The following is a 27,903-nucleotide window of genomic DNA, read 5'->3' as shown; positions in this document are numbered from 1 at the left end:
CCTGTGTGACTTGAGCGGTGCAATATGCTGTTTTACATTTTTGTTTGTTGGCACTCACACAAATTGATATTTCAGTCAGTCACAAACCTATTTTGAAAACATAAAAAAATTCAAAAACAAAAATCCACCTTATGTGTGATCATTCTTTAACATTTTGGGCATTTTTTTTTTTTTGCAGGAAATAATAATTTGGGTAGTAAAGGTCTAATATCAGCACAAATAGAAAAAAAATGTTATTGTCAAAAAAAAAAGCCTTTTTTTTTTCTATTAATCTGGAAACACCGCAAACTTCAATATTTTACTTCGGAGCTTCTGACCTTCAAAAGGTTAACCGTATTCTGCTTCCTATTTGAGTTGCACAGATATGTTTATCGGAAAAATATTTTTTAAATAACCCTTTTCCATAAACTGATGGCTATCTCGTCATTGCTTGAACCTCTTCACAGCATCGGTTTTTCAGATATATTTGATAGAAGTTTCTCGCAGACAAATCTTTAAATGCAACTGCGACGAAATCGTTATACTTCTGCTTTTATAGTTTTTCGATACGATACTGTATCAGTATATCAGCGAAGTTATCCCAATAATACGTGATGCTTCCTCGAAAGTTGGATTCCGAGCGAGTGATAATGGCCGAAGTGAACTGAAAAAGGAAAAACTCCGGTAAGCTCTATCACGTGATTAATGACGTGGGCAGTTCGAGAAGGTTATAAAAGTTGTTCCCACGTAATGGTAACAGTTCTCTCTCTCTCTCTCCATCTCAGCGATTCGTTTTATCTTTCATTCTTATTAGTTGCGAGTTTAAGCAACTGGAAATAATGGTCCGAAGAGGTAGGTTCAACAACGGGAGGGCGGCTTACGAGGCAAAATCAAATCGAGGGGGATTTCGGGAAAAGGAAAATTAAAGGAAAAGTGATGAAATATCGACAGTGTAACTCCGAAGTCGTTAAATGTACAAAATAAAGATGAGGGGTATAGATATATATTTGTTTGGATTCTGAAGTTTTTAGCGGTTCCTTACATCACACAAAAATAAATGAAATAAGAATATCTTAGATCGATAAACAACGACCCGTCAGTTGTTTTTTGTTTCATTTTGCACTCACAACTGCTTATTGTTTTCACTTGACAATAGCATGTTGATTTGAATTATTTTTCTATGCAAAAACGCGATCTGCTCTGGTCCACCGCCTCCCCCCCCCCCCCACACACATCATCTCTCGACAAAAACAGCATCCAGCCCAAAGCAACCATCCCCTTTCATTAACTTTCATTTTGACATATTGAATTCAAATTATGTTTTTCGAAATTATGATTGCAATAGGAACGATTTGAAGAAAAAAGAGCAGGGTCCTATTGCAAGTCGTGATTGCGAAAAATATAATTTGAGTTAAAGATGTCAAAACTCAAATTAATGCCAAGGATGGTTGCTCTGGGCTGGATGCAGTGTGCTGGATGCTAGATGTTGCGTGCTGGATGCTAGATGTTGTGCGCTGGATGCTAAATATTGCGTGCTGGATGCTAGATGTTGCGTGCTGGATGCTAGATGTTGCGTGCTGGATGCTAGATGTTGCGTGCTGGATGCTAGATGTTGCGTGCTGGATGCTAGATGTTGCGTGCTGGATGCTAGATGTTGCGTGCTGGATGCTAAATATTGCGTGCTGGATGCTAGATGTTGCGTGCTGGATGCTAGATGTTGCGTGCTGGATGCTAGATGTTGCGTGCTGGATGCTAGATGTTGCGTGCTGGATGCTAGATGTTGCGTGCTGGATGCTAGATGTTGCGTGCTGGATGCTAGATGTTGCGTGCTGGATGCTAGATGTTGCGTGCTGGATGCTAGATGTTGCGTGCTGGATACTAGCTGTTGCGTGCTGGATGCTAGATGTTGCGTGCTGGATGCTAGATGTTGCGTGCTGGATGCTAGATGCTGCGTGCTGAATGCTAGATGTTGCGTGCTGGATGCTAGATGTTGCGTGGTGGATGCTAAACGTTGTGTGCTGGATGTGTAGGAGAATGTAAACAAAATCTCCAATGAGTCACCAGAAATATTCGGTCTCTCACCGAAGTTATTGCTGTGTGAATGTTGACAGTCAGCGGCAAATGTCAACATTAACCAGGTTTCGGTCTTTCGCAATAACATAAACGTTTATAAGAAAAAAGACCCCGACTGCAAAGGGTTTCGTATATTAATTAGGATTGAAGATATAGAAGGTGACAAAAGAGACAACAACCCTACGTCATACCATACCCAGCCTAAAATCTAAGTATGGGTTAAGACTAGTTTTCTTTTTCAGAGTTAAATTATTGAGAGTCTTACTCGGCGTTTAAAAAATTTAAGTAAAGAGTGAGTGAAATTTTCTAGAACAGAATTGCACATGGTGTAAATATAATCGATTTGTAAATTTGGCGATTCTTAATTTATGGCCTGTTTTAATATTATCTTATCCTGCTAAAAATAATTTTTCATTGATAGTTGCATTTTATCATCATGACGTTTAATGACTCATCGTAGCGCTTAACCAGACAGTTGTGATGCAATGCGCAAACGACACAACATTTTGCTTTACAACTGCGCAAGAGCTTCAAATTGGTAAATAGAAAGTCAAAACTCGGAATTAATTGAGAGCATAGGTTGCTCAGACTCTCAAATGTTCGGATTTTCGGAAATAAGAAAGAAAATTCCGTTTAGGAATTAAAATATTTCTTTACTGATAATCTAGCTGAAAGTTTGTTTGGATCTCAGTGGCGCGCTTGACCGATTTTCATGAAATTTGGCACAAAATAGTTTGTAGCATAGGAGTGTGCACCTCGAAGCGATTTTTCGAAAATTCCATTTTCTTTTCTTATTCCAATTTTAAGCTCATTTTTACATAAACTTGAAAACATGGGGGAGAAACATTTCATGCACATTTTTAAGTTTTACGTCATTTGAAAGCTTGGAATTTTTTTTTGCATAAGATGAAGTTCGTTCGAAATTTCTACGAGAATCAGAAGAGCTGTAAGAATTGTTTTAAGAAAATCGGAATCTAAGGTTTACCTTAAGCAAGATAAACGATTCTAAATGATTAAGCTCGAGAATAAAATCAAAAATTTGAAGTTAAACTAATTATTATCGTAACGAAAATTAACTTTTGTATGTTAGTATAATTCATTTAGTCGCTTGGATTGACTCAGTTTTTTTTTTCAAACGTTTTTAAAAACGCACTTATTTTTTCGATCCAAACCCTTTTGTTTCATTGAAAAGGATTTGAATTGAAATATTTTAACTGTTAGAAAAAGTCGTCTGCTACTATTTTCTCAGTTTTCATGGAATAATGTTCAGTAAATTATTAAAATGTTGTTATTACAACGTTCTTTCTGTAGTGTTTAATTTTGGAAACATTTTTTATTAAGTGTTTTAAAGCCAAAAATGATACGCCAAACTCAGTGACTAGCGTACAACGTACATCAGCATATGCAACCATGTTTTCGATTTATTTGACATTTTTTACTGAAAAAATACAGTTGTTGTCATAATAGCAATTAATCAACTGGTAGTCGTATTGCTAAGTTTTCAAACTGTCCAAAAATATGAAGTTATCTTGAAAAAAAATATTAATTTGAATTTTTGGCATCTTGAATTCAAATTATGTTTTTCGCAATCACGAGCGTATGTGTGTATGAATGCACGTGTGTGTTTGTGTAGGCGCATGTGTGTGGGTGCGCGTGTGTGTGTATGTATGCACGTGTGTGCGTGTTGTGTATGCAGTGCTGTGTGTGTAGGCGTTCGTGTTTGTGTGTATGTAGGCATATGTGTTTGTGTCTGTGTGCAGGCATGAGTGTGTGTATGTGTGTAGAGAGGTGTGTGTGTGAGTTTGTAGGTGTATTTGTATGGCGTGTGTGTGTAGGCATGTAAGTGACGCAACCTTGAGATTGTTTTCGCTATAGGAGCAGTATCATGAGGCGGCCGGCCCACGGTGGTGCTGCAGAGGGAGGCGGAGGAAAAACAAAATCATAAGACATCAAAACAGTCAAATGAGAACAATTAGCAATCGTGATTGCTCAAAAAAAAAAAAAAAAAAAAAAAAAAAAAAAAACTTAACGCATAGTGGACGTTAACTGTAAATATGCTGGCAAATCAAATGACCATTTTTTTTCCTACTACGAGCGAAGCCGTGCCGCTAGTACTCACATAAAGTAGTTATACAAAATGTATGCACGTACATAACATACGATGCAGTACGATCTTAATTTCTAACGAAAGAAGGGCAGGATTCCTATAGTCCCAAGAACTTATTTTCAAAGGTAAATAGAATAGGTTTCGTCTAAAAAATGTTGAAATTCACATAAAATTCAAACGTGCAGGAGCTCGGCTCCTGTAAGCTCTCATTCAAATAAGCCCTGGATACAGTACATGACTCTAAATCCTCATATATATATATATATATATATATATATATATATATATATATATATATATATATATATATATATATATATATACATATATATATAATAGCCAATTCACTGATCGAGTAACGCTCCTGACGTCATCAACAATGAAACTCGCACCATAGCATGATCATTTGATAATAGTTTTTGGTAATGTTCGACATGAAGGGAAATGCTTTATTTTGACAAGGTCGAACTGGATCCGGTAACTTAACTGTTTCACTGGTAAGACTGTAATTTTAGAAGAATGAAGAAACGAACAAGTGGTCAACAATGAACGCTATCTGTTGGACTTTGGGGTTAATATACTGCAGTTAGGGTAAAATTTAGCTCATCAAAATATCACCAAACATGAAAGTGCTTCGTTCAAATGAGAAGCAATTTTCACCCGTCATATCTTGACGGACGATTTTCTAGTTATGTAATTAATTATATAGCAAATATTACCTTTCAATGTTTACTGAACATGAAGACAAGTTCTTTCACTGTAAAAAAAATCCGTAAAATTTACAGAAAAAAACTGTCAGCCAGGACGCCAGTTTTCTTCCGTTTATTTTACAGAAATTTTCCGTATTTTTATTATTTATTCAAGCTGATTTATTATTTTATGAAGATTAAAAAATGAAACTATACTTTCATAAATCCATTTCAATATTTACTATACTACTACGAAATACATGTATACAAAGGTAAATTTCCGAATATGCCTCTGTAACAGATGACAAAAAAACATAATAATAAAATATTGATTAGAATGCAATGAAATGTAAGTTGCAAACGATTTAAGGCTTACTCGCTTTAAATAAATATAAGATCAAAAACTCGAGCACGAGAACGAAAATCCAAACACGCGGGCGAAATTTCGAAGATTCGAAGAAAAACAAAGTATAACCGGTTACAGATTCAAAAAAAAACAGAGAAATCCTGTATTATATTACGAACAGTTTTTTTCTGTAAAAAATACGGATAACTTCTTCAAAATTTACAGTTTTTTTTTTTACAGTGTACAACTGCATGGGAGTGCGTTCGAATTTTTGGACATTTTACAATAATTAAACAGAAAATACGAAGAATCGCTCACAGAGGACACTTATTTACTCTTCTCCATCTAACAAAACGTGTGATTTTGTACAGAAAGCGCGAAACTTCCCTTTCTGTCTCTGGTGTCATTTGCGTAATGGGGACTGTCTCTCCTCCACTAATGTCTTCTCTCTCTTCCAGATCCGTCCTCGCCCGGGAGTCCGTCGGGGGGCCGCTCCCCCTCTCTCCCCTCCCCTCCTAGAGCGGGCTCCTCCCTGGCGTGCCCGCCGGTCTCCGTGCACGGGTTCTACGCCCCGCCGGGGCTGCGCCTGGGCAGCCCCCAGCCCTCGAGCAAGCCCCGTGTGTCTCCGGGGCTGACGTGCGTCGTCTGCGGAGACACGTCCAGCGGGAAACACTACGGCATTCTCGCCTGCAACGGCTGTAGCGGCTTCTTCAAGAGGAGCGTCCGCAGAAAGCTCATCTACAGGTGGGTGCGAAAATATTTTTTATATCATCCACTTTCACCAATTTCTCATGTAGTTACTCTCATCTGGTAATGTTTGTAAAAGTTTATCCCCAATTTCGCAGACGTTTCAAATTTCCTCCCCCCGTCAATGCATCAAAAGGTATGATTGATAAAAATCATTCTTGTCATCCATTTTCACCATTTTCTCATGTAGTTACTCTCATCTGGTAATGTTTGCAAAAGTTTATCCCCAATTTCGCAGACGTTTCAAATATCCTTCCCCCGTCAATGCATCAAAAAGTATGATTGAAATTGAAAAAAAAGGGGGGTTGGATTTCGTGTCGGTGAAACTGGGGAGACACCTTTGTGGATGTGATCTCACAGAAATTGGCGTTACCCTTTTTGTTTTCAAACATAGTCTTAGAAAATGAATTTTAATATTGCAGCAACAGTTATCGCTGTCCCGAAAATTAAATTCGCAACTTCAATAAACTATAAGAAGCGCTCAGTCTCTGACTGATGGCGGCTAAAATAAGTAAACAAACAAATTTATAACCTGCTTTTAAGTAATTTTTCATCGTGTTTGTGGGTGTTTTTCTTTTTTCTTTTGAAATTACGTCACACCACAAACTGTTTGAAGCCTATATTTTACTACGACGGAAAAACGTGGAACAAAATGTTTTACCTATTTCGATAGTTTCTAAAATCGCCGCAAGGTAGCGTATTAAAGTTCTATAATTGCGAATAAACTTGCCTAATTATAATAAAATGCATCAAGGGTGAAACAGGTCCAATAGTTACATAAACCGTAGACCAGTTGCATAGACTATAATTACAGAGACCGGCTTAGTGGATTGTTTGTTTCTCACTTTTTATTCTCACTTACATTTTGCTTTTGTTTTAAAGTAACCTTTAGTCTCATTTAATGGATTGCTTTGTTTAAAAGTTAAACATTAAATTTTAAAGTAGGAATGAATTCATTATTAAATTTTAAAATTCAGCAACATTGATTTCAGTAATGTTTGACGAGCAAATAAGCGCTTTGTTTTGACCAGTTTGGCGAAAGTTTTTGAAAATGAGCCAAGTATTCTGCGTTATGGTCACTCTCTCAAACGTGCGTCACACTGTGATTTGGTTGTCAGGAGTCAAAAGGCGCCATAAAACACACGATATGAGTAGAAAAAATAATTTCCAAATCATTAACTTCGAAAAGATGTCTATGATAACGGCATCTTAAGACATTGGCTTTTACAAGTTTTGTTATATATAACTTAATTTTGTTATTTTTCCTTACACGCGGATTGTAATTCTTTTTATAGTTTCCTAATGCCTGTACTTGGAGAAAGTCAGTAGATTATTTCTTCGTTGAGGTGAAAAATAACCGCAATCAATTATTATTAACAATTAGTTATTTATTAGTATGACGATGGATAATTCTTTTCGCATAATTCTACATTATGGGAATGGGGAATCATTCCAATATTTCTTTCTACATATTAACACCTTATTGTGATAACCAGTCATAGTCCGTCTCACTATTATTGGCACTAGGGCAAACAGGAAAAATCAAACAACCGCATGCAATACGAAGGAAACATGTTTCTTTCTGTCCGACAAATTATTGGTTTTAGCAACTCTAGCTTCTCTTGAATATAATTCATTTTGCAGTAGACTCGCTCGAAAACGAATGCCAACAATCATGAGGTGCACTATAGCTGCACTGATGATGAGAAATTGATTAATCAATTCCGTTGCTGCACAATATCGATTAATTTTCATGCGCAACAATATATTCAACGAAAAAGGTTAGTAACAACGAAATATTTGAGCAGCTCGTAAAATATTTTTTTACTAACGTTATTTTAATGTTAATGAAACTATGCGTATATTAACTGGTACAAAACACTAGTAGTAATGGTAAACTGTAATAGTTTGAGTAGATGAATTGACTTTTTTTCGACATTAACTTGGAAAGCGAATGTATCTCAATTTGTTCGTTACAATATTCCTGTTTGTCCACATTTCAAGCATTGGTGATATTATTTGATACGATGAATTTATTTCATTGCTTAGTGTTATAAATTTCGCTACTATTTTCCTCTTATAGTCAGCAATACAAACTGTAGGGGTATCATTTAAAACAATGCATTTGCTACACAACACAAGAAAAAGTACTTGAAATATAAATAACTTAAAGCGGCGTTGCAGGTCTATCTAGAAAATAAAAGATGTGATAAGTGACACATGTGTTCAACAATCAGGCTTAAAAAAAAAAAAAAAAAAAAAGTGCAAAATCTCCCGTCAACGTGTACAAAAGAGCAGTTTTATGACTCAAAATTTAAATTTAGACCTTTTCGGGTTTATTTTTTTAAATTCCGAAAACTCTGTTATTGTTATTAAAAGGCGTAAACATTCAGTTTCATGGATTTTTTAGCAGAATCCCCCGAACGGGGGGGGGGGGGGGTAAACTCTTCTCTGAATTCCTGAGCATCAAAGGACCTCTGTGCCAAATGTGGCTAAGATCCGACGTAAACTGTGGATTTGTACAAGGAATACACACATACGCAAATAAACAACCATTCATTACATAGATTTACTCTATTTTAATAATGGCATAGTACATGTGAAGTCAAAAAAAAAAAAAAAAAAAAGAAAGAAAGAAAGAAAAGATCTTACTTTTATGGTCTCGGAAGTTTTGAATTTATTTTATGTTAAAACATACAAAAAGGAAAGTTACAAACATATTTATCTTTTCATAAAAATTCCTTGCCCGAGATACAGCCCACCAAAGATGGACAACATGGGCGTTATTCCTCTCTTACAATTCTTGACAAAAAATTTCAAACGGTTTTATCTCGGAATGGTGCGCGATAATTTGCCTTTTTTTTCCTTTTTTTTTTTTTTTTTAAAGATAATCATTTTCTCTTTAAAACGATACGCATCACTTACTTTTCTCACTACAGTGTTTTGAAAATAAATAAATAAATAAATAAATAAAATTAATTTTTGAATTTTTTTCTAAAACCCCAAATTTACAATTTTTGCTTTTTTAAACTGTTAATAATTACCCCCTCCCCCGCTGTGTACTATGTTCCCTGAAAAGGAGAGCTTCCACTGTGAGTTTAACAAGTTTTAGAGGATTCGAAAAAATGAGGTTTTTTCAGGAACTGTGTATATAAAGGTAGATTTGAAAACTCAAAAAATTTTATTTAGCAGAGAGTGCTTAAAAGACACTTTTAATTTACTTATTGAAGCCACATTCCATTCATTTCTTTAGTTGCCGCTTCATCCACGAAATTTTATTTCTTATGAAAACAATAACGCAGTTTTTAACCGATTTGTCAACTGTAAGCTTTCTCCCCACGCAACCTCTGCTAAGAGATTCGTTTATAGCGAAGTGCATTCATGTTTTCACAAAAGTAAAAATCTCGGATGAAACGGAAACTAAAAACCAAAATGTGGCAGTATTACTAAATTGAAAGTGTCTTCTGACCACTTGTTGCTAAATAAAATTTTGAATTTTAAAGCCTACCTTTACATATAGAGTTCCTGAAAATCCCCTATTTTTTTTCCAAATGCCTCTAAAACAAGTTAAATTCAAAAGTGGAAGCTCTCCTTTTCAGGGCATGTAAAGCTCAATGATATTAATCAACAGTAAGCAAAGAAAAAATTTTAACATTTGCGTTTTGGAAAAAAAAAAGATGCTTTTTTTTTTTAACTGCTGTATAGTGAGAAAACCCGAAACACCTATTTCCAAACGATGCTCATCGTGAAATAAATACCTTTGTGCTTAGCAGTAATTGGAGAAAACCAACGTATTTATAGCACAAATATACTCATTCCAACATACATATGTATACATATGTTTCGGGGTTTCAAGGAACCCCTTTTTCAATTCAAAAGTTGTGAGCTTTATATAACTATAAATACGTTGGTTTTCTCTTGTTAGATACTCATCGTCTTAAGAGAAAATAATTATCTTCCAAGTAAAAAAACCGCAGCAAAATATCGTGGACCGTTCGGGAGATAAAGCAGTTTGAAATTTTTGTCGAACATTGCAATCGAGAAATGGCACCGATGCCATCTTTAGCGAGTTGTATCTCGGGCCAGAATTTCTTTTTGGCGAAAAACAAAAACATGCATGTAACTTACTTTCCCGGAATTTTAAATATGAGGCGTGAGAAGCAAAAGGATGTAAGTGGCAAAATTAAAAATTTGGAGATGACCAGTACAAATAGTAGGGGAACCTCTCTTCTTGGGGCAAGAGATAGCAATAGTAGCCCTGGTAGGTGCTGCTGTACGGCATGATTTGGAGAAAAAAAAAATCCATGAAAGTCTACCTAGGATGTTATCTTTAAAATCGTTTTATTCAAAACTTGAAAATGTCCACTTACATCCCTTTGCTTTTCACTGCCTCATATGTTAAATTCATAAACTCCTGAGACTTTGAGGATGAGGGCAACCACCCTGCCTGAAATGACATAGATTAGATCTAATAAAAAAATAATTTGATTGACATGTTGATTTTTTATTTATTTATCCACTTTTTTTTTTTTTTGCATTGACATGTTGTGTTAAAGTTTTTTAAACACCATGCAAATCCGCCAGTCTTTTTTTTATTGTCGTGAGCGAAGCGATTTTCAGTCCACTGTAAAATGTGAACACTATGAATAAAGCTTAGTGGTGAAGCGAGAAGGGGTCTGTGGAGACACCCTCAAAAACCTTGATTTTTAATGCATGTTATTCTGCTGTTAGAAGATAAAGTGCAGTAAATGCAATTTTTTCATTCTTTTAAAATTTTTGTCATTTATTGTACTTAAGCTTTATTGTAAAGGTTGCTTATTTTGTTGCCACAGAAAATAAAGCACGAAAACAACGTCAAAATCCATAATTTTCCTATTGTTAGTACAGAATCCAAAACGCATTACTTCAAACGTGTAAAAATCTTTTTTTTCTACGCATACTCCGCTTTATCTTCCCACTGCAGTAATAAACCTAATACGGTAGTTTATATACATGTAATGACTGTTAAGGGTCACAGAAGGTAAATTCTGGCTGCTCTATTGGCTGGGCGATGCAAATTTCCTGTACTTTCATTGTAGATTACTATAGTTGCTTATAGGATACATTATTTTGTTATTGTTACCAAGAATTTTGCTGCTCGAACTCTGTTAATGAAGGGGAAGGGGGGGGGGTTGAAATTTACCTCGCGGTAGCAAAAAAAACTCAGGAGACTAAGTTATTAGATTTTTATTTATCTAACAGTTTAATCAGTAGAAACATCGGCACATTTTAGCATTCTGTATCTATAGCTAGAAGCATTTCTTCCTGGTTAAGCTCATTGAAGGAACAATTTGTCAAAGACATTTTCTTCAGTAAATCTTTGTATCTCGGAGAAATTCATTTTGTCTTTTACATATCTGTACCTCAGAGCCAGACTAACTGTCATGTACATATCTGTACCTCAGAGCCAGACTAACTGTCTTATACGTATCTGTACCTCAGACCCAGACTAACGTAAGTCCAAAAACTACGATTTTCCATTTATTAGTGCATATCGTCGCCTCAGAGCAACAGTAAGACATCTAATCCCAGGAATAACACTAAGATATCCTACTGTTGTTCTGAGGCGACGATATGTAGAATCTAATTCCGCATTGAGCTATATAAACGTAATTCTTTTAAAAAAATCCTTTGTAATTATTTGCCGGTGTTAAAAGAGTTTGCCTGGCGCATACAAGTCCCATCCCTTTTATGCACTAGGCAAACGTCTTCCTGCTCTCCTGTAAAGCAGCGATTATGCGACTTACGTAAGTCTGGCTCTGAGGTACAGATATTACATGGAGTAATGTGTCACTCGCATTTTTGGAACGTTTTCACTGTTTTTGCGATTTTAATGGTAAGCGTTATACCAGCTTGTTGCTTCTCTTCAACAGGTGTCAAGCGGGGACTGGCAACTGCGTTGTGGACAAAGCTCATCGCAATCAATGCCAGGCTTGCCGACTGAAAAAGTGCTTGCAGATGGGCATGAATAAGGATGGTACGTGCGCATTTCAGAATCCAATTACGATATCACAGTTTATTTCTAGTGTTGTCTATCACCATACGATCACAGAAAGAAGAGAGCCCCCCCTCCCCCCTGTTAACAGTTATACAGCGTACCAGCAACAGAAGTGACACAACTTAAAAGTCATCAATTCTACAACTCGACAAGTAAAAATATCAAGAATTTCTCTTTTACATTGTAACAGACTAAAACTTAAGCTCCGTTTTATCCGTTAGCGTTTCCAAACGGTATTACACTGCTTTTTTTTTTAATTATTTGGGGCAGTTGAGGGGAAAGGTGTGTTGTTTTAGAATTATTGAAACTTCGTAAAAATTTAAAATTGTGTCATTTCATACAAAACATTTTAAAACTAAAGTGGAGTAATAATTAAAAATTGTTTCACTTTATGCTCAAAAGGTGTCACAACTCTTAATGTGAAAACTTTCAAGACTTAACTTATTCACTTGAAATGTCACAATTCGAAATAAGACAGTTTACATGACTCAACTTATTCAGTTTCGAAATATCATAACTCGAAATAGGCTATTTCTAACCAGTACTTAGGTTAGTCAAAAGAAACAGCACAAATTAAAATGAGATAGTGAAATTCAACCTTGTTTTTTGGTCTTTCTGTGACTAGCTCAATTCACATTTGTGTCATTTTGAACGCCCGAGCCCGTTCAATTTTAACCGGATTCAAAAGTGACACAACTTAGTAAAAGCAAACTAAAAAGTGTAATTTAACGAGGATATGCTGATCAATGGAGCAGACTTTCTAATTTCGTTTCTACACGACACAAAAACTTTTTTTTTTTTGTTCATTTCTCTTGTGGAGTGTGCGATAAAATTTGAGTGATGAGAACTATTTATAGAAACTTATCCTCTGCTGTTTCGAAATTCAAATTTCAGTTATGAGTAAGGTAAATCAGCCAAAGACGACTGAATTCTTAAGGTAGCCCTTCCGCAAATAGAAGGGCTAGTCTCCTTTTAATCACAAAATTCACTGCTGCAATTTAAGTAATGTATATGCAGTGCACGTGGCTGAGTTTGAAGATATCACCTTGATCGGCTGCCGTTATATGCAGTGATTCCATTTTCAAGATTAGTAGCTCTAATTTCCAGGTAAGAATATAATTTACATTCGTTTAAATTCTTCTCATGTTTTGAAATTTTAATAAATTTATCATATTAACAGTTTTGAATCGTTCAAATGGCAACCGTGTGCATGCTTCCTAGGAAGAAATATTGTAGCCGACATTTCAGAAAAAATGTTAGTTGTTTTGCAGAAAAAAAGAACATTTTACACCTTTTCGTGTTGCACAACAGAGAAAGTTTTTTTGCATGTACAGTCGGGCTCGTTTATAGCGAATTCGAAGAAATCAAATAAAAAATTCATAGTAGCCGTAATTTCGTTATAAAACATTAAATAACACTCTAACATGTGAAGGGGAATTAAACCTATAGGTTATAAACGCAATATATTGCGTTTATAGCTGGGAATGTGCTATATACAACTTCGCTATAAACGGTCATGACTACTAAAAATTGCCACGCTTGTGATTAAATTATTTTTGAACTTCAACTCCTCACATATGCTTGAATATAAATAGAGAATTACATTTACAAACTTAAAACATTGGCCCTGCTCTGATGGGCGACTAAAATCTTAAATTGCAATTACAATACTACTGCCGTGAGCAGGTAAAGGGCAGTAACTGCAAATTTTTATAATTATTATTATTTTCTCGCATTTTTGTCATCTTTTGTACGTTAACTTTATTGTAAAAGCTTGCTTGTTTGGTTTCCACTGAAAAAATGTCTAATTACAACATTTCTCTATTGTAAGGATAAGAGGAAGGTTTTAAATACCTATGTCCCTTATTTTGTTTGTATAGTATTGTTCGAATGGAGAATTTAATTATAAAACACAAGTACTATATATTCTGGAGATTGATAACTGCAAGTTTTAAGAAATTTGATGTTGTTTTTGCCTCCAGAGAATGAAATTTGTATTTACAAATAAAAAGAAATTAATCCAACATAGAATATAGAATACTGTCTTGAAGGAATAAAATGGTAAAATTTGTAGAAAAAATAGTAATAGGAAATAAATAACTTAAGAACGACTGTGCAATACTCTCATAAAACTTTTCTTATTATGCATTTAAAATATTGTTGATTCTACTTTGGTTGAAATTTTGGATGATCTGCTATAGAAGATACTCGATACTCCTCTCTGAAAAGTACTGATAAATACTGTTTTGAGAAAAGAAACTTTTAATGAGTCTACAGTATATTTTTCTTTATGCTTTGATACCCCAAGAGTGACAATGGGTAATTCAAAAAAAAAAAGTTATTCTTAATTATAAATAAACCTGAAAATTTCTGCCCTCGTCTCCCTGTTATCGATTTATAAGCTCATAAAGTCAAGTAATTTTAAGAAAGTCGCCAAATTGGTCGACTTGGTGAGAAATGGAAAGTACCAAGCGACTTTACCGTCTACATGTGGCAGGACATCCATCTGCGAAGTACACTAAAGATGTCTTCCATTTCTTACTGAAACTCCCAAATTTGGCGACTTTTCTTAAAACTTTGACAGACGTTCCCAGGTAGCATCAACTCATCAGATTTTGCTCGGCCGATCATCGACTCCTCCTAAACTCATCGCGTAATGCACGCTGATATCGTTACGATCAGAATCCGAGAACGGTTTTCGTTGAGCTGTTTTTTATCGGAAAACTATATCCTTACGATCAAATTTTCCGATGAAACTTTGCCGAGCTTCATTACATTGGAAAAAGAGATCGTAAGGATCAAATTTTCCGATGAAAATTTGCCGAGTTGCGTTTCATCGGAAAAAAAGATCGTAACGATCAAATTTTCCGATGAAAATTTGCCGAGCTACATTTCATCGGAAAAAGAGATCGTAACGATCAAATTATCCGATGAAAATTTGCCGAGCTGCATTTCATCGGAAAAAAAGATCGTAACGATCAAATTTTCCGATGAAAATTTGCCGAGCTGCATTTCATCGGAAAAGGAGATCGTAACGATCAAATTTTCCGATGAAAATTTGCCGAGCTGCATTTCATCGGAAAAGGAGATCGTAACGATCAAATTTTCCGATGAAAATTTGCCGAGCTACATTTCATCGGAAAAAAAGATCGTACCGATCAAATTTTCCGATGAAAATTTTCCGAGCGAAATTTCATCGAAAAACGAAATCGTAACGATCAAATTTTCCGATGAAAATTTGCAGAGTTACATTTCATCTTAAAAAAAGTAGGTCGTTTAAATTTTCCGATAAAAATTTTCCCAATCTAAAATTTTTGGAAACCTCCCAACTGTTAAAATAAGAAAAGTTTTATTTTTCGAATATCCGACGATTAATCAATTGTAAGGCTATACGGATCCACATTCAGGGTTGAGAATCGGAGGAAAAATAACTGAGACTTTGACTCCGACTCCTGGATTTTGGAAGGGTTTACTCCGATTTGCTGCAAAATCAATTCAACTTTAACTACACGATTCCAACCCCGATTACCTCACTGGAATTGCGAACAAAATGAGACTCCGACCCTTGAATGATTTCTCTCTAACTCCAAAACAATTCCACTCCGTTCAATTTGACTCCCAGAATTATCGACTCCGACTCGGTTTGCGGGCAAAATGATCGACTCCGACTCTTTACTAGCTGGCGCCACAAGTATATTCACTGAATAAAATTCTCACTTTCCGTTCAGAAATCTGTCATGACCTTGCCACCCGATAGATGGCGCTACAAATGATTTTCCATTTAATACATTATCTTCCTCCTTGGAAAGAGCATTACTTGTCTAGTGGTTAGCGTATGAATCTCGTATTCCAGAGGTCTAGGGTTCGATTCCCGGCTAGAGCGACTTAGATTGAACTCATGAATCACGTTCATCAAAAGTTGTTAAATTAGAAATTAAATAAACAAGTTATTAAAAAATATAAAAATACATTAAATAATTGTCCCAAATGACGTCACCCGAAAATACCCCCCTGAAAGTTTTCAAGATGGTGGAAGGGTCACGTGATCATCCAAGATGGCGGACCTCCCTTCCCACTGTCAATTTTTTTTCTTCCTGCTTATCCCTATATCGCAGTTGTTACTACTTCTCATCGTATTTTCATCCTAAATTCATCGCCTCGGAACAGCACTGCTCGTATATTGCTCCAAATCTCATCTTATTTTCATCCAAAATTCATCGCCTCGGAACAGCACTGCTCGTATATTGCTCCAAATCTCATCGTATTTTCATCCAAAATTCATCACCTCGGAACAGCACTGCTCGTATATTGCTCCAAATATCATCGGTATAGGGATCAAAATTCATCGGATTCTACTATTGCCGATGAGACATATTGGAGCAATTTCCGATGAAAACTCATCGGAATCCGATCATCGGCCGATCAAAGTTTGATCGGATTTCGATGAACGGCCGATGAGTTGATGCTACTCGGGTTAAGACGTCATATTTCAATAAAGGGAATCGTATGGTTACCAGGTAAGAATACTTATAATGTTCAGAAGTTACCGTCCTATAACCAGGGCTAAGGCAGAAATACATGAAATACACCGCCAGCTCAGTCAACTCCAGCCGAGGACTTCTGTATTAGCTACCAGTTTGTTTGGCACTCTTGGCTTCCTTGAGAGGTTTTTCCACCTCCAGCTCATTTACTTTCCTATGCCGGGTTGACGAGTGCTAATAAGCACGAAACTGCAGTCCTCGGCTGGAATTGACTGAGCTGGCGGTGTATTTCATGTAATACTTATATGGTTGCAAATTTGAATAGGCGTTATTTTCAGAGATAACCAGGCCGTGGTCTCGGGTCCCCGATCTTTAAGAGCCCTCTAATGACTAAATTTGCAAGTTCTATTATATTATTTAAGAAAAATTCTTCCTTTATTCACTTTTTTTATGCTTACTTAAAGTTGCTCTGCACCCTAACAAATATTTTAAGACAGTGGTTGAGCACCGCTTCACCCCTGAAGTTGTCACTGCAGATGAACAGGGGTCCCTCAACAAGTGTTTGACCTAGAATCCTCTAATATTTCAATCGGGACCTGGGACGGGGACTTCAGAGTCCTCGGATTAATTAAATAGAAAAATTAATTTGATGAAATTTGATCAAATTAGGTGGAAAAATAAAGGTTGTTTTAACTATGTTATAAATATATTTACATTGATGTTTGAAATTTTGGATCGAGGTTCGGACAGTAGGGGGGGGGGGGCAGAATGTGCCCTTTAAACCCTCCTGGGAGAAATAGATTCATCCTATTGCATAATCGAACAAACCTCTATTTCTATTATAAAGAACAAGTTGATACACAGTCAAAAAGTAGAAGCGTTTTTAAAATTGAATTGAATTATTGTTAGTTATTTTTATTTTGATTCATTTAAATTCGTCAGATCGATTAATCTAAAAAAGAAGTAAGTTTCCTGTACAAACTTTTATTCCAAAATACTCAGTTCCTGTTAGAGATAAATTTGTAACTCTTATGCTCTCTATGCTCGAAGTGTGAGAACGCCGTATTTCCCTAATAAATAACGTTTCGTGTCTCCAAATTTTTAACTATACCATTTCATTTTCTCGAATAAAAATCCAGAGAGACATTTCAGTGGTTTCAGTTGAAGCATAAACTTGTTACATTTATTCTATACAGAAGTTTGCTGTTGGTAGATAATGAAAAAATTTTAAAGCATGATTTTGCGCGTTAAGGCAAAATGACGGTTTTCGCAGTAAGAATCAATTAAAACAAATCAACGCTACTAAAAAGAGCTAAATGTTCATAAATGGCGCAAATAAAATCTGCCTGAGTAAAAAATACTAGACCTTTTATCCTTTATATGAACTCTTTTCTTTGCGCAACTAATTTTTTAATGTCAAAACTTTGCTGACATCAATAAGCATTAACAAACTGACGTTGACCATCAGGCATTAGTATAAACAATATACAACACAGATTCCAATTCTTGTTCAACTTCTTTGCACGTTCATTGTATAGCAAACGTTTTGCTGATTTGAAACCGAAGTTTTTTTTTTTTCTTTTTTGCTCAAAATCACCAACCCGGTTGAAAATGAATATGCATGTGCGTAAAACGAAGGTAACTTTCTTCTACATTTAAGTTTGGTAATGCATTCATTTTCAGCTAAAATAGCATCAGGAGAGCCCTGAAACACGGTGGAAGGACCTACTTTGAGAGCTGGGAACTTCTAAATTTACCTAGTGAAACACCGAATTTTACCAAATGATTAAAAACGAGCATGCATATTACCTCCCTAGATGTAACGAGTAGATACGCCAGAAGCATTATAAAGATTTTCCTTTTCTTAAAGCAATTATATTACAATAGTTTATCGAAATTCACTGAATCGACAGACAGAATTTGCCGAATAATCAATTTTTCAGGAAGTCACAGTGACCTCCTATCGGCACGCCCCTGTACACAGCATGTTTTTCTCTGTCGTAAATCACAAAAAACTTCCACTACTAGGTTCAGATTCAGTTAAGATATACGATTTGTTTCGAACAAACTACAGTCAACCTAAAAAACAAAAATTGGCGTCCGGCGCCTTTGATGTAAAAAACACTCTAAATGACATTCTTTTTCGTTGCAATTTTCATGAGCGTTATTATTACATTAGCGAATCAATTTCTTTTTTACTATCGTTTGCTTTTGCAGGCGATGTCTTTGCTTCAGCTCTTACTTTACTGAAGAAAACAAAAACATTTCATTCAAGTCTTGGAAATGAAAAATAGATTTTTAAAAGAGCTCATGATGTTTTTGGTCTTTTTCGAATACGAAAGGTAAAGTAATATGGAAGAACTAAAGAACAAGTAAAGGGCAGTTGAATTTTCACGAAATCTCTTAATTTATTCAATAAAATTCTTTTAATAAATAAATTTAAGTTTATTTTTACTTGTTTTTAATTTAAGCGTAATTTACTTTCAAATTGATATTTAATTTGCAACCCCCTCTTCTTATTGATGATTGTACAGTACGAAAAGAAGGCACTCAAAGAGTTTTTTTCTTTTCGGGGGATTATTTCTTATGCGATTAGTTTGTTAAGAGTTAAAATAAAATTGGAAAATGGAGAGTTGAATTAAAAAGGGAAAAAATGATTAAGAATACAAAATGTTTTGCTATGTTTCTTTAGATTATTTTAAAAGCTTTTAATCGAGTATTTTCAACATGATACAGTCACCCCCATTTATTGAACAGTCAAAAGAATTAAAAAAAAGTTTTCGTACAGTTGTAATTTCGGTATAAAATGTTAAAACGTGAAGGGGAATCGAAGCTACTATACGCTATAGCCATAAATCCGCTATATGCGGCTTTTCTATAAACGGGTGCGACTGGATTTACTTCTTCATAACGAATACCAGAATAGCTTTTGCTTATTTTATTGATACTTTTTGTTTGTTTATAGATTTTTTTAGAAACATATAATTTAATGAACGCAGTAAATTGATTATTGTGTGCCATTCAAAGTAACTCGCGGTTACCTATTTTCAAACACTAAGTATAAATATCCTAGCAAACTGCACATTACACTTCTTGTGAGACACTGATTTAGAACAGGTATTCCTAACGTTATTGAGCCCCCCCCCCCCTTTAGAGGTTGACTGACACCTATCGCACCCCCTCCCCTAGTTTTTTTTTCGAAAAAAGTCATAAGTAGGAGCTAGTCAACATCGATATTATTAAAAATGCAGATGCTAAATTTTCGTTTGAAATTTGAAAAAAAAAAAAAAAAAATCCAGAAAATTAAAGGAAGTAGTTTTATCCAATCATTCTTAAGCTAACAAAACAAGTAATAATAATAATTTTAAAAAAAATTTTAAAATTCCTTTTTGTCGCCGTCCCCCTTCTTTTACAAAACGAACTGATATCTATTTGAAGGGTGGTACTTAATTAAGACCATTGTCGTAGTTTTCAAAAGCAGAAGTAATTATTTTATGAAATTATTTTTTTTAAATTTAAATCTGGGAATTGAAAGCACTGACACTTTAAATTAAAAATAAATGACAACTTATAAACTTGGCGATGAATGATGAAATACGCAAGGTTCAATCGGGATGCGTGGAGAAAGCTCCTGAATTTTAATTTGCTTCTTTTCTAACTTGCAAATCCTTATCTGAAATCGGGACAATCTGTTTCGTTTGCGTTTTCAATTCTGATATTCGTTGGCTTTTTATTATTGCTATTATTTTATTTTTCAAATACTCATCACCTCCTTATCACGCCTCACGAATTTATCCCCCTCCCTTTGAGAAGCGAAATCACCTCTTTAAAGTTGATCGCCATCTCCTCCGCCCCGGTTGGTTTGAACACAATTTAACATGTTTTAACACAGTTTAATAAAACAGATTTTTTCTATCGCCTTGTAACAAAATCATTTCTATGTTCAAATTTAAGAATAATACTCACTTTTAAAATTAATTAGCATTTTTGACCGAATAGGAAAATCTTCAGTTATTGTATTTACTCTCTTATGTCAATGCTTACATGAAAAACAACTAAAACAAAATTACGGCTAAGCAGCTCAGAGCTGTTATATTAATCAGTTTTTAATTCAACATGATCGCAAGTAGGGTGCTTTTTTGCTCACCGATCAATTGGTTTTCAAATATTAATCGTTTTGCTTTTAAAATGCAGTACGATCTCGTTTATCCTGAGGATCAAAGGAAACCCAAATAGTTCGGGTAAAATGGGTAATGTGTAAAGCAAATCCTTAAATAAACATACTTTAGGCATAAAAAAAAACATGTATTGAAAGAAAATAACATAGAATTGTTTGCGGGACATCAATAGGTGCAAAAATACCCTTTTACATCGCTTTAAACAAAGAAATAGGCATCTGTCTTCTCACCCAAACAAGTGTAGCGTTGGAAAAAGCACGGTCACCCTAAAAGCTTTATCATTAACAGGTCAAAATAAAAAGCCAATGTTTGACTTCTTATATTTATGTTCAGGATGTCATAATTTAAAATTATCATCTGTGCGAACATAAAGTTAAAAAAAAAAAAGATTACAAATTCGATCCGAATTATCAGAGGATCCGGATCACCGAGGGCTGAATAAACGAGGGTTGAGTACACAAGGTTCTACTGCGCTAGAGCTTTGTCACAATATTGCGCATCAAAAAGATTTCTAAATTACAAAATCTTTACAACGTAAAACCAAAATTTGCTTACCGTAAATTCAAAGACTTGAGGAATCCAAAGGTATATTAGTGTAGTGGATCAATGCTGTGCTAATCTTAATTTAAAGTTATCTTTCTACTATAGACATTGACAAACAGCATACCGTGAAACTAACCTTTCTAAACAAACGGTTCAGTAAAACAATTGAAACGAACAAGTTAGAATTTACAAAACGAATATACTATAACGCTAAGTGATCATAAAACATGGTTCTAACTGCCCCGGAGAGAAGCAGTTCTTTTGTTTTTTTACTAGCTGTTGCACTTAATTCAGTTCCTTTCTTGTAGGGCTACGTTCGGCAACAGTTCACCGGTTACACCGCGTGGTTGGTCATATTGCGGTTATGACGTCATTGGTAGGTGTTTTTTTTTTCCTTAAATTAGAGCCCGGTAGAACAACTGCTTTTCTGAACGCTTGCAGTGGCACCGGTGCAACCGATCCCTGTTTCTGAACACACCCTATGAGTTTGGAGTTTTTAAACATAATTTTTTCGCGAACTCTAAAGCCACCGCAGTAGTGAACATTTAAGTCAAGAATACTAAAAAATAAAATTCAGGCCAAGTTTTACAGTCTGAATTTTTCGCAATCTAAGTTGTGAGTTGCTATTACCGTTCCTATACAAGAAACTGACCAGCTTCACATACATCAGAGGACTGCGAACGAAGCGCTTTGCCACCAGGCAAATACACAGGAAGGACACAAAGAACGAAATAATACCCAAGAGCTCCGGTGGGAAAATCGAGTCCACAACCTCCGTTACTGTGGTCAGGCAGCTGTCAGAGCAAGCGCTTTCCGCCGCTTGGCCACAGAGGCACCCCCTAGCTGTGAGTGGCGACTTTGGAGCAAGAATTAAAATGGAGGGAGCAATTGGCTTAGCAAAAACTGATCCAAAGACCCTAATTCACGTGACTCAACAACAATGAAAGGTTGGCACGTTTTGCGTGAAACAAGCGAAGGAAACCTGATTTCTTCCACAATGCTTTGCTTTAAGTCTATCACGTGACTTGGGGTCTTGGCTTCACGAATGAAAGTCTTCACTACCTCTATTTTATCTCTTTTCAATGGTTGCTACCGTAAATCTTATAATGTAACGATCCAAGCAATATCAAATTCAATCTCTTCGTCATTAACTTGCATAGCACTAAAGATATTTTACAATGATATAATTTTTTTTGGATCATTTCCCTTCCCATTTTCTTTATGGTTGAATATCGTTTATTTATGGTAAAGGCTCTTATTTCGAAACGACCTTCAAATTTCTCTTGCGTTAATACGCTGTTTTGTCTCACAAGGGTTTTTTGGAGGTCTCCGCAAAGAAGCTTCGTCTTCTAACTTGGAGGTCGTGGGCTCGATTCCCGCCCGCGCCCGGGTGTTATTTCCTTCTCTTGTGTTGTAAACCTTTTCAGGGGTTTCTGTATAAATAAAATAAATAAGTCTTTGATTCAGCTGCACAGTGTCAATAACAGAAGTTTACATTTTGGCAGTTCACACAAAGGATCAATTCGTGAAAAAAACATGTTTTACTGTCTGACCATCGATTACATGGAAAGACTAATATCCGGTTTATAGGCAGAAATGGATGCATCTATTAGTTTATAGGGGTGTTAGTTGGTTTGTTACATATGTGCACTTTTGCCTCTCTATTATTTAGCCTTAGTTTTGTAAAAATGAAAATTTGCTCTCTCTCAGAAACAGTTTTTTAATCTAAAGTATATTCGATCTATAGTCTCCCGGCCAAAATTAATTGATTTATTTATTCACAACAAAGTTTTTGAGCTTACCATTTTGCTTTTACGTTCCTGAACGAAATGAAAATATTTTCTTTTCTTCTTGTTGTTTCCATTGTAACTATTTTTGTTTTCCCTTATTTTATTATATAGAATGCAATACAATGAATAAAGCACTAGTGACATTATAAAACGCGTGCATCAAAATCCCATCGTTATTTTCCCTTCTCCGCTGTTAGATTCATTCAGATGGAATACTCTTTACTTGGCAGATTGCCAAATTACATACAATCCGCGGTCAAACAGTAAAATTAATAAACATTAATATACTACCAAGAAACATAAAGTTTCACTCATCTTTAACGCTTAATTTAACAAGATCCTGAGGTTTTGACTTCTTTTTTTTTTTGGTTTTTGTTTTGTTCATCTTTTTCTATTTTAGCGACTTTGTTGGGCAATTGCAAGAAATCACTATGAAACAATCAATTAAAATTGATCCATTTACTCAACCCTTTTCATTTCAGCATTCTCTTAAAATTTTAAACGAAATATTTATTATCAAAACTAACTCATTTGATTTAAAAAAAAAATACAGCCGAGACAAAAATTATTGCCTTTTCTGCCCACTTGATTTTTCTAAACGAATTCAATATCGCTTAAGTAATCTTTGGTGTGCATACGACTTCATTTTGGGTTTCTTTTTTTCTGATTAACAGTACTGTCTAATTATTTACAAATAAAAATAATTTGGATTCAGCTGACTTGAAGTACATAAATAGACCTTTTTTTTGTTCATTTTTCCTATCAAATCCCAGTTAATTCACGAGGTGTCTCAATTTTATGTCATGTATTCTCCTCTAAAATCAAGTGAGTTGATTGAACAATTTATTACACTAATGTTGATTTTATCCGTGAATTTTTACAGTGGCCATTCATTAGAAGCTTGGATTGAGGTATCTTTGAAACAAAACCGGTTTTTTGACAGCGGTTTTCGACCTGATTGAAAAGGATGCGTTCCGAACCGCTGTGTAGAGTGGTAGAATCCACAGAAGAAAAAAAAAAAAGAAAATCGTGAAATAAAAACTTTTGAAGAATCATGGATTGGGCTGGTTTGATACTAAAAGTCTCAAATGAAAAGTACTAACGAATCGTTTGGTTAATTATTCTGCCGTGGGAAGGTAAAGCGTAGTATCAACAGAAATGTGTTTTCGAGATATTTAAAGAGACGTGTTTTGGATTATACTGTCAAAAAGGTACTGACAAAAGGAAAGTACTGACTAAAAAGAAATGTTGGAACTTGACGTTTTTTTCATGCTTTATTTTCAGCGGAAACCAAATAAGCAAGTTTGTACAACAAAGCTAAAGGACAATAGATGACGAAAATACAAAAGTGAAAATAGAAAAGTGAAAAAATTGCAGATACTATACCCTTTTCCTTCCCACGACAGTACTTGGCTCACGTTTAAAAGTACGATTTGTGGTAGTCAAGGGATTCAAGTCACTAGATCTTCATGAGACAGATTTCAATCCATTAAAATCCGTTAGTGACTACTTGAATGAAACTGAGGTTTTACTCTGGTTTCATTCGAAACTGAGAGCAGAAATACGCGTTGAACGTAGAAAATCGAATCAAACTCTATACTTATACATTCATTCATTTTATAAATTACTCATATTTCGTCCCTTTACATTCTTACTTACGTCACACAAAAAGCTTCAAAACTTTTGTTTAAAAGGGTGCAAATTTTTAAAGTCCTTTTCTACGACGAATGATGAAGATTCTTTTTCATCATTCGTCGCACAAAAATGTTTCAAACCTTTTCTTTAAAAGGGTACAACTTTTGTAGTTCCTTTTTTACGAGGAATGATGAAAAAATTCTTTTTTATCATTCGTCGCACAAAAACGCTTCACAAGCTTTTTTTTTTTTTTTTTTTTTAAGGATACGGTGCGACTCAATGGTTATTGACTATTTCAAACTGATGAGTCCATAACAAGAGTAAAATGGCAATCTCTGTATGTCATAACCAGGCAGTCGGTATGTGCTTGTAGTTATGCTTTGAACCCTGCTTGAGGGTGGTAACTTAAACTGGTTAGATAAACTATAACTTATAAGGAGATGATGCTCCAATAGCAACGATGTCAAGTATGGGGGGGGGGGGGGATTTTTTCTTTGCCTTTTAAAAATATTCATCCAGTCATTTAGTTAGATAGTTCCCATTTTTGTTGAAATCTAAGGTTGAAAAGTTTAAATTTTCAATTATATTCACTTCCTGATGTTTTTCAAATGTTGAATTAAGAGAAAAAGCTCTTACAACGAAATTTGCAAACCTAGTTTATAGAGAGAAGAGAGAGAGAGAGAAAAAAGGAGAGAATTTCAGTTTGTAAATCAATTAAAAATTACATTAGTTCAGTCAAAAATTAAATTCAGTTAAAAATTCCATTAAATCTAAGGAAATAGGATCAGATCCGGCGGCGGCAACAGGTTCCAAAAATCGTGTGTGTTTGAGAAATTTAGACACGTGAAAACAAACTTGAACTATGCACACACATAAACACATCAACTTTAGCGAAGATTGGGAGAGTGCAAAAAACATCTCGCATCCTCTGGTTTCGTGTGGAGTGATTGAATCTTCCGACACGAACTTGTTGTCAAAGATTCCACTGGGCTCGAATTAAGTTGCCATTAGTTGTATTTTGTAACTGTCAACTGCAGTTTGACAGCTATGATTTCATGTCCAGTTGGCATTTTTGACACCTAACTTGTTAAATAACTTTATTTCATGATCGCAATTTTAAGTTCCGTTTTTTTTTTCCCCTTTCTTTCTTGATTATTGTTCAACATGAGTTAGTAGTAAATTCAACACTAAAGAGCGACAAAGGCACTGTCCCCAGTGTTATTTAATTGGTTTAATATGGAGTACAAACACAAATATGTATTAAATAGTAATATTTACAAATTATTTTTTTACAAGTAATCAATATTTCACACAGAACAATAATTTGACTGTTTGACTCCAGAAAAAAGAAACACAATAACTCGCATTGAAACATTTTATAGTATAAAACGTACAATACAAAATCCCCCCGGTTGGCAAGTCAGTAGATTTTATCCGCTAAAAGTTAATTATTGATAGAATGTCGTTATTTTGTATATATTTATTGACCCCTTGTTTATATTTTTTGAAGTTCTTCTCATTCCTAACATCTTCCGTTAGTTCATTAAACAGCCGCGGTGCCAAGTAAAAGAATTGCTTTTTAATAATCGTTTTATTTGGTTTTATAACTTTAAAGTTTCATTTTCTAATTAGCATTATATATTATGCACAACAGATCAAACCTCGCGTTTTTAAATTGAATTCCTGTTTTTCATTTTTCGAGCTCCAAACAATGGCACCGATTCTTAGTACATTCGTAGGATTCATTTCTCTGACACACACTTCATCACCTCAATTTTTTTCAAGCGAGACACGTTTTGACAAAATGGCAATTTTATGAAGAAATCACAAATTGCTCATGGATACCTTATGAAAAGTCTTTTGTTATTTATTTTCAACCATTAATGTCTCTATATACGTACACTTAAGTCAAGTTACTAAAGAGTAGATCTTCAAGAATTTTCTCATCAAAAATTTTGTTGGTAAGACTGATAGTTTGCGATTACAAGTGGAAATATATTTTCCTTTAAATCTTTAACAATAGAAATTTTTTAACAGTATTATGATTGTGGTGAAATCATAAGTTGGAAGTTTTGCTTAAGCGGAGCGTTTTAGAAAGCAAATAAGAAAAAGCTAGATGCCAATGACAGCGTAACTTTTGCTTCCCAATTTAAAACAGTGAATTTCTCACTATAATTCGTTAACATTATAACATTAAGAAAGGCATTGCAGTACTGAAAATCTTTCAAGTTTGAAATTGGTTTTACAACTCGAACCAAAGAGGACATTTTGGCTTTGAAATCCTTACAATTTTCTCCTAAGATTTTACTAAGAGAATTTTAAAATGTTTTCAAACTTTTATAACCTTCATGTATTTCAACCTTCTCGAGATTGAGATTTGAGATTGGTATACACTCTATCTCGAAAAATTAGCAATAAACAGAAAAATGACTCTAAAATGAAAACAATTTATTAAAACATAATGAACTTTCCACAGGCTCTTGAACAGAAGAAGAGACCATGCCACGTAAAATAGCAGAGAAGAGAAACAATGGGTTTTCAAAGAAGCAGTGTTAATAATAATGTCCCTAACTCGTACTAAGAATGTGTAATTGAAAATATTTAGCACCAACTAAAAGTGTGACTATCTCTGTCGGACACGCAGGCTCATTTTCAGAAATTTGGAACAAATAAATCAAGAAATAAGCTTCAAATAAAAGGTAACATTCAACGCAACAAAAGAAACAGCCAAACAGCTAAAATGCGCCTGTTTTTCTACCTAAAGCATTATACACAGCCATGTGTAGTTTGTGCTAATTTTTAACTCTGTTACTGCTTTCATTGCAAGGTACATGTGCAAGTTTAGTTTAACTTTTTTCTTCTCATGTTTATTTAACTGTTTATTGCTTAATTTTTGAGATAGAGTGTAGATTTAAATGCATTTAATCTCCCCACCTTGTGATTGAGATTCGAGAAATTGACGGATTCTATCTTATATTTTCTTCTTCACAAAAATTGGGACAAATAAGTTTTCTTCTACTCCCCCCCCCCCCGAAAAAAAACAGTGGAACCCCGATTTCACGTTTTTTAAGAGATTGGGTTTTTATAAAACTTAAAATATGGAAAAACGTAAAATACGGGGAATACACAGAAAAACAAAACTCAAGTAGAAAAAAAAAAAACTAAATGTAGTAAAGATGGCTTTTTAAAAATGTATTATGTATATATATATTTAACTAAAAGAACATTGTTATAGATACCATTTTTTATCATTTTAACACATTTAGTTGCTAATCTGGTTGTTTTGGTTGAAAATAGT

At 34.7% G+C, this 27,903-nt stretch overlaps 1 protein-coding gene across 1 annotated transcript in view; it reads left to right on the top strand.

Moving 5' to 3' along the window:
• The window catches only part of LOC129225018 (photoreceptor-specific nuclear receptor-like), a 76,111-nt gene that overhangs the window by 24,920 nt on the left and 23,288 nt on the right, over positions 1-27,903 (top strand). Inside the window, exons 2-3 of the mRNA XM_054859565.1 lie at positions 5,653-5,938; positions 11,854-11,957. Of these exons, the coding sequence (XP_054715540.1) occupies positions 5,653-5,938; positions 11,854-11,957 (390 nt within the window). The remainder of the gene's footprint in view (positions 1-5,652; positions 5,939-11,853; positions 11,958-27,903) is intronic.

The sequence above is a fragment of the Uloborus diversus genome, chromosome 6, assembly GCF_026930045.1.
Source record: "Uloborus diversus isolate 005 chromosome 6, Udiv.v.3.1, whole genome shotgun sequence".
In the NCBI taxonomy this organism is placed as follows: domain Eukaryota; kingdom Metazoa; phylum Arthropoda; class Arachnida; order Araneae; family Uloboridae; genus Uloborus; species Uloborus diversus.
This window is presented reverse-complemented; position numbering and strand designations above follow the sequence as displayed.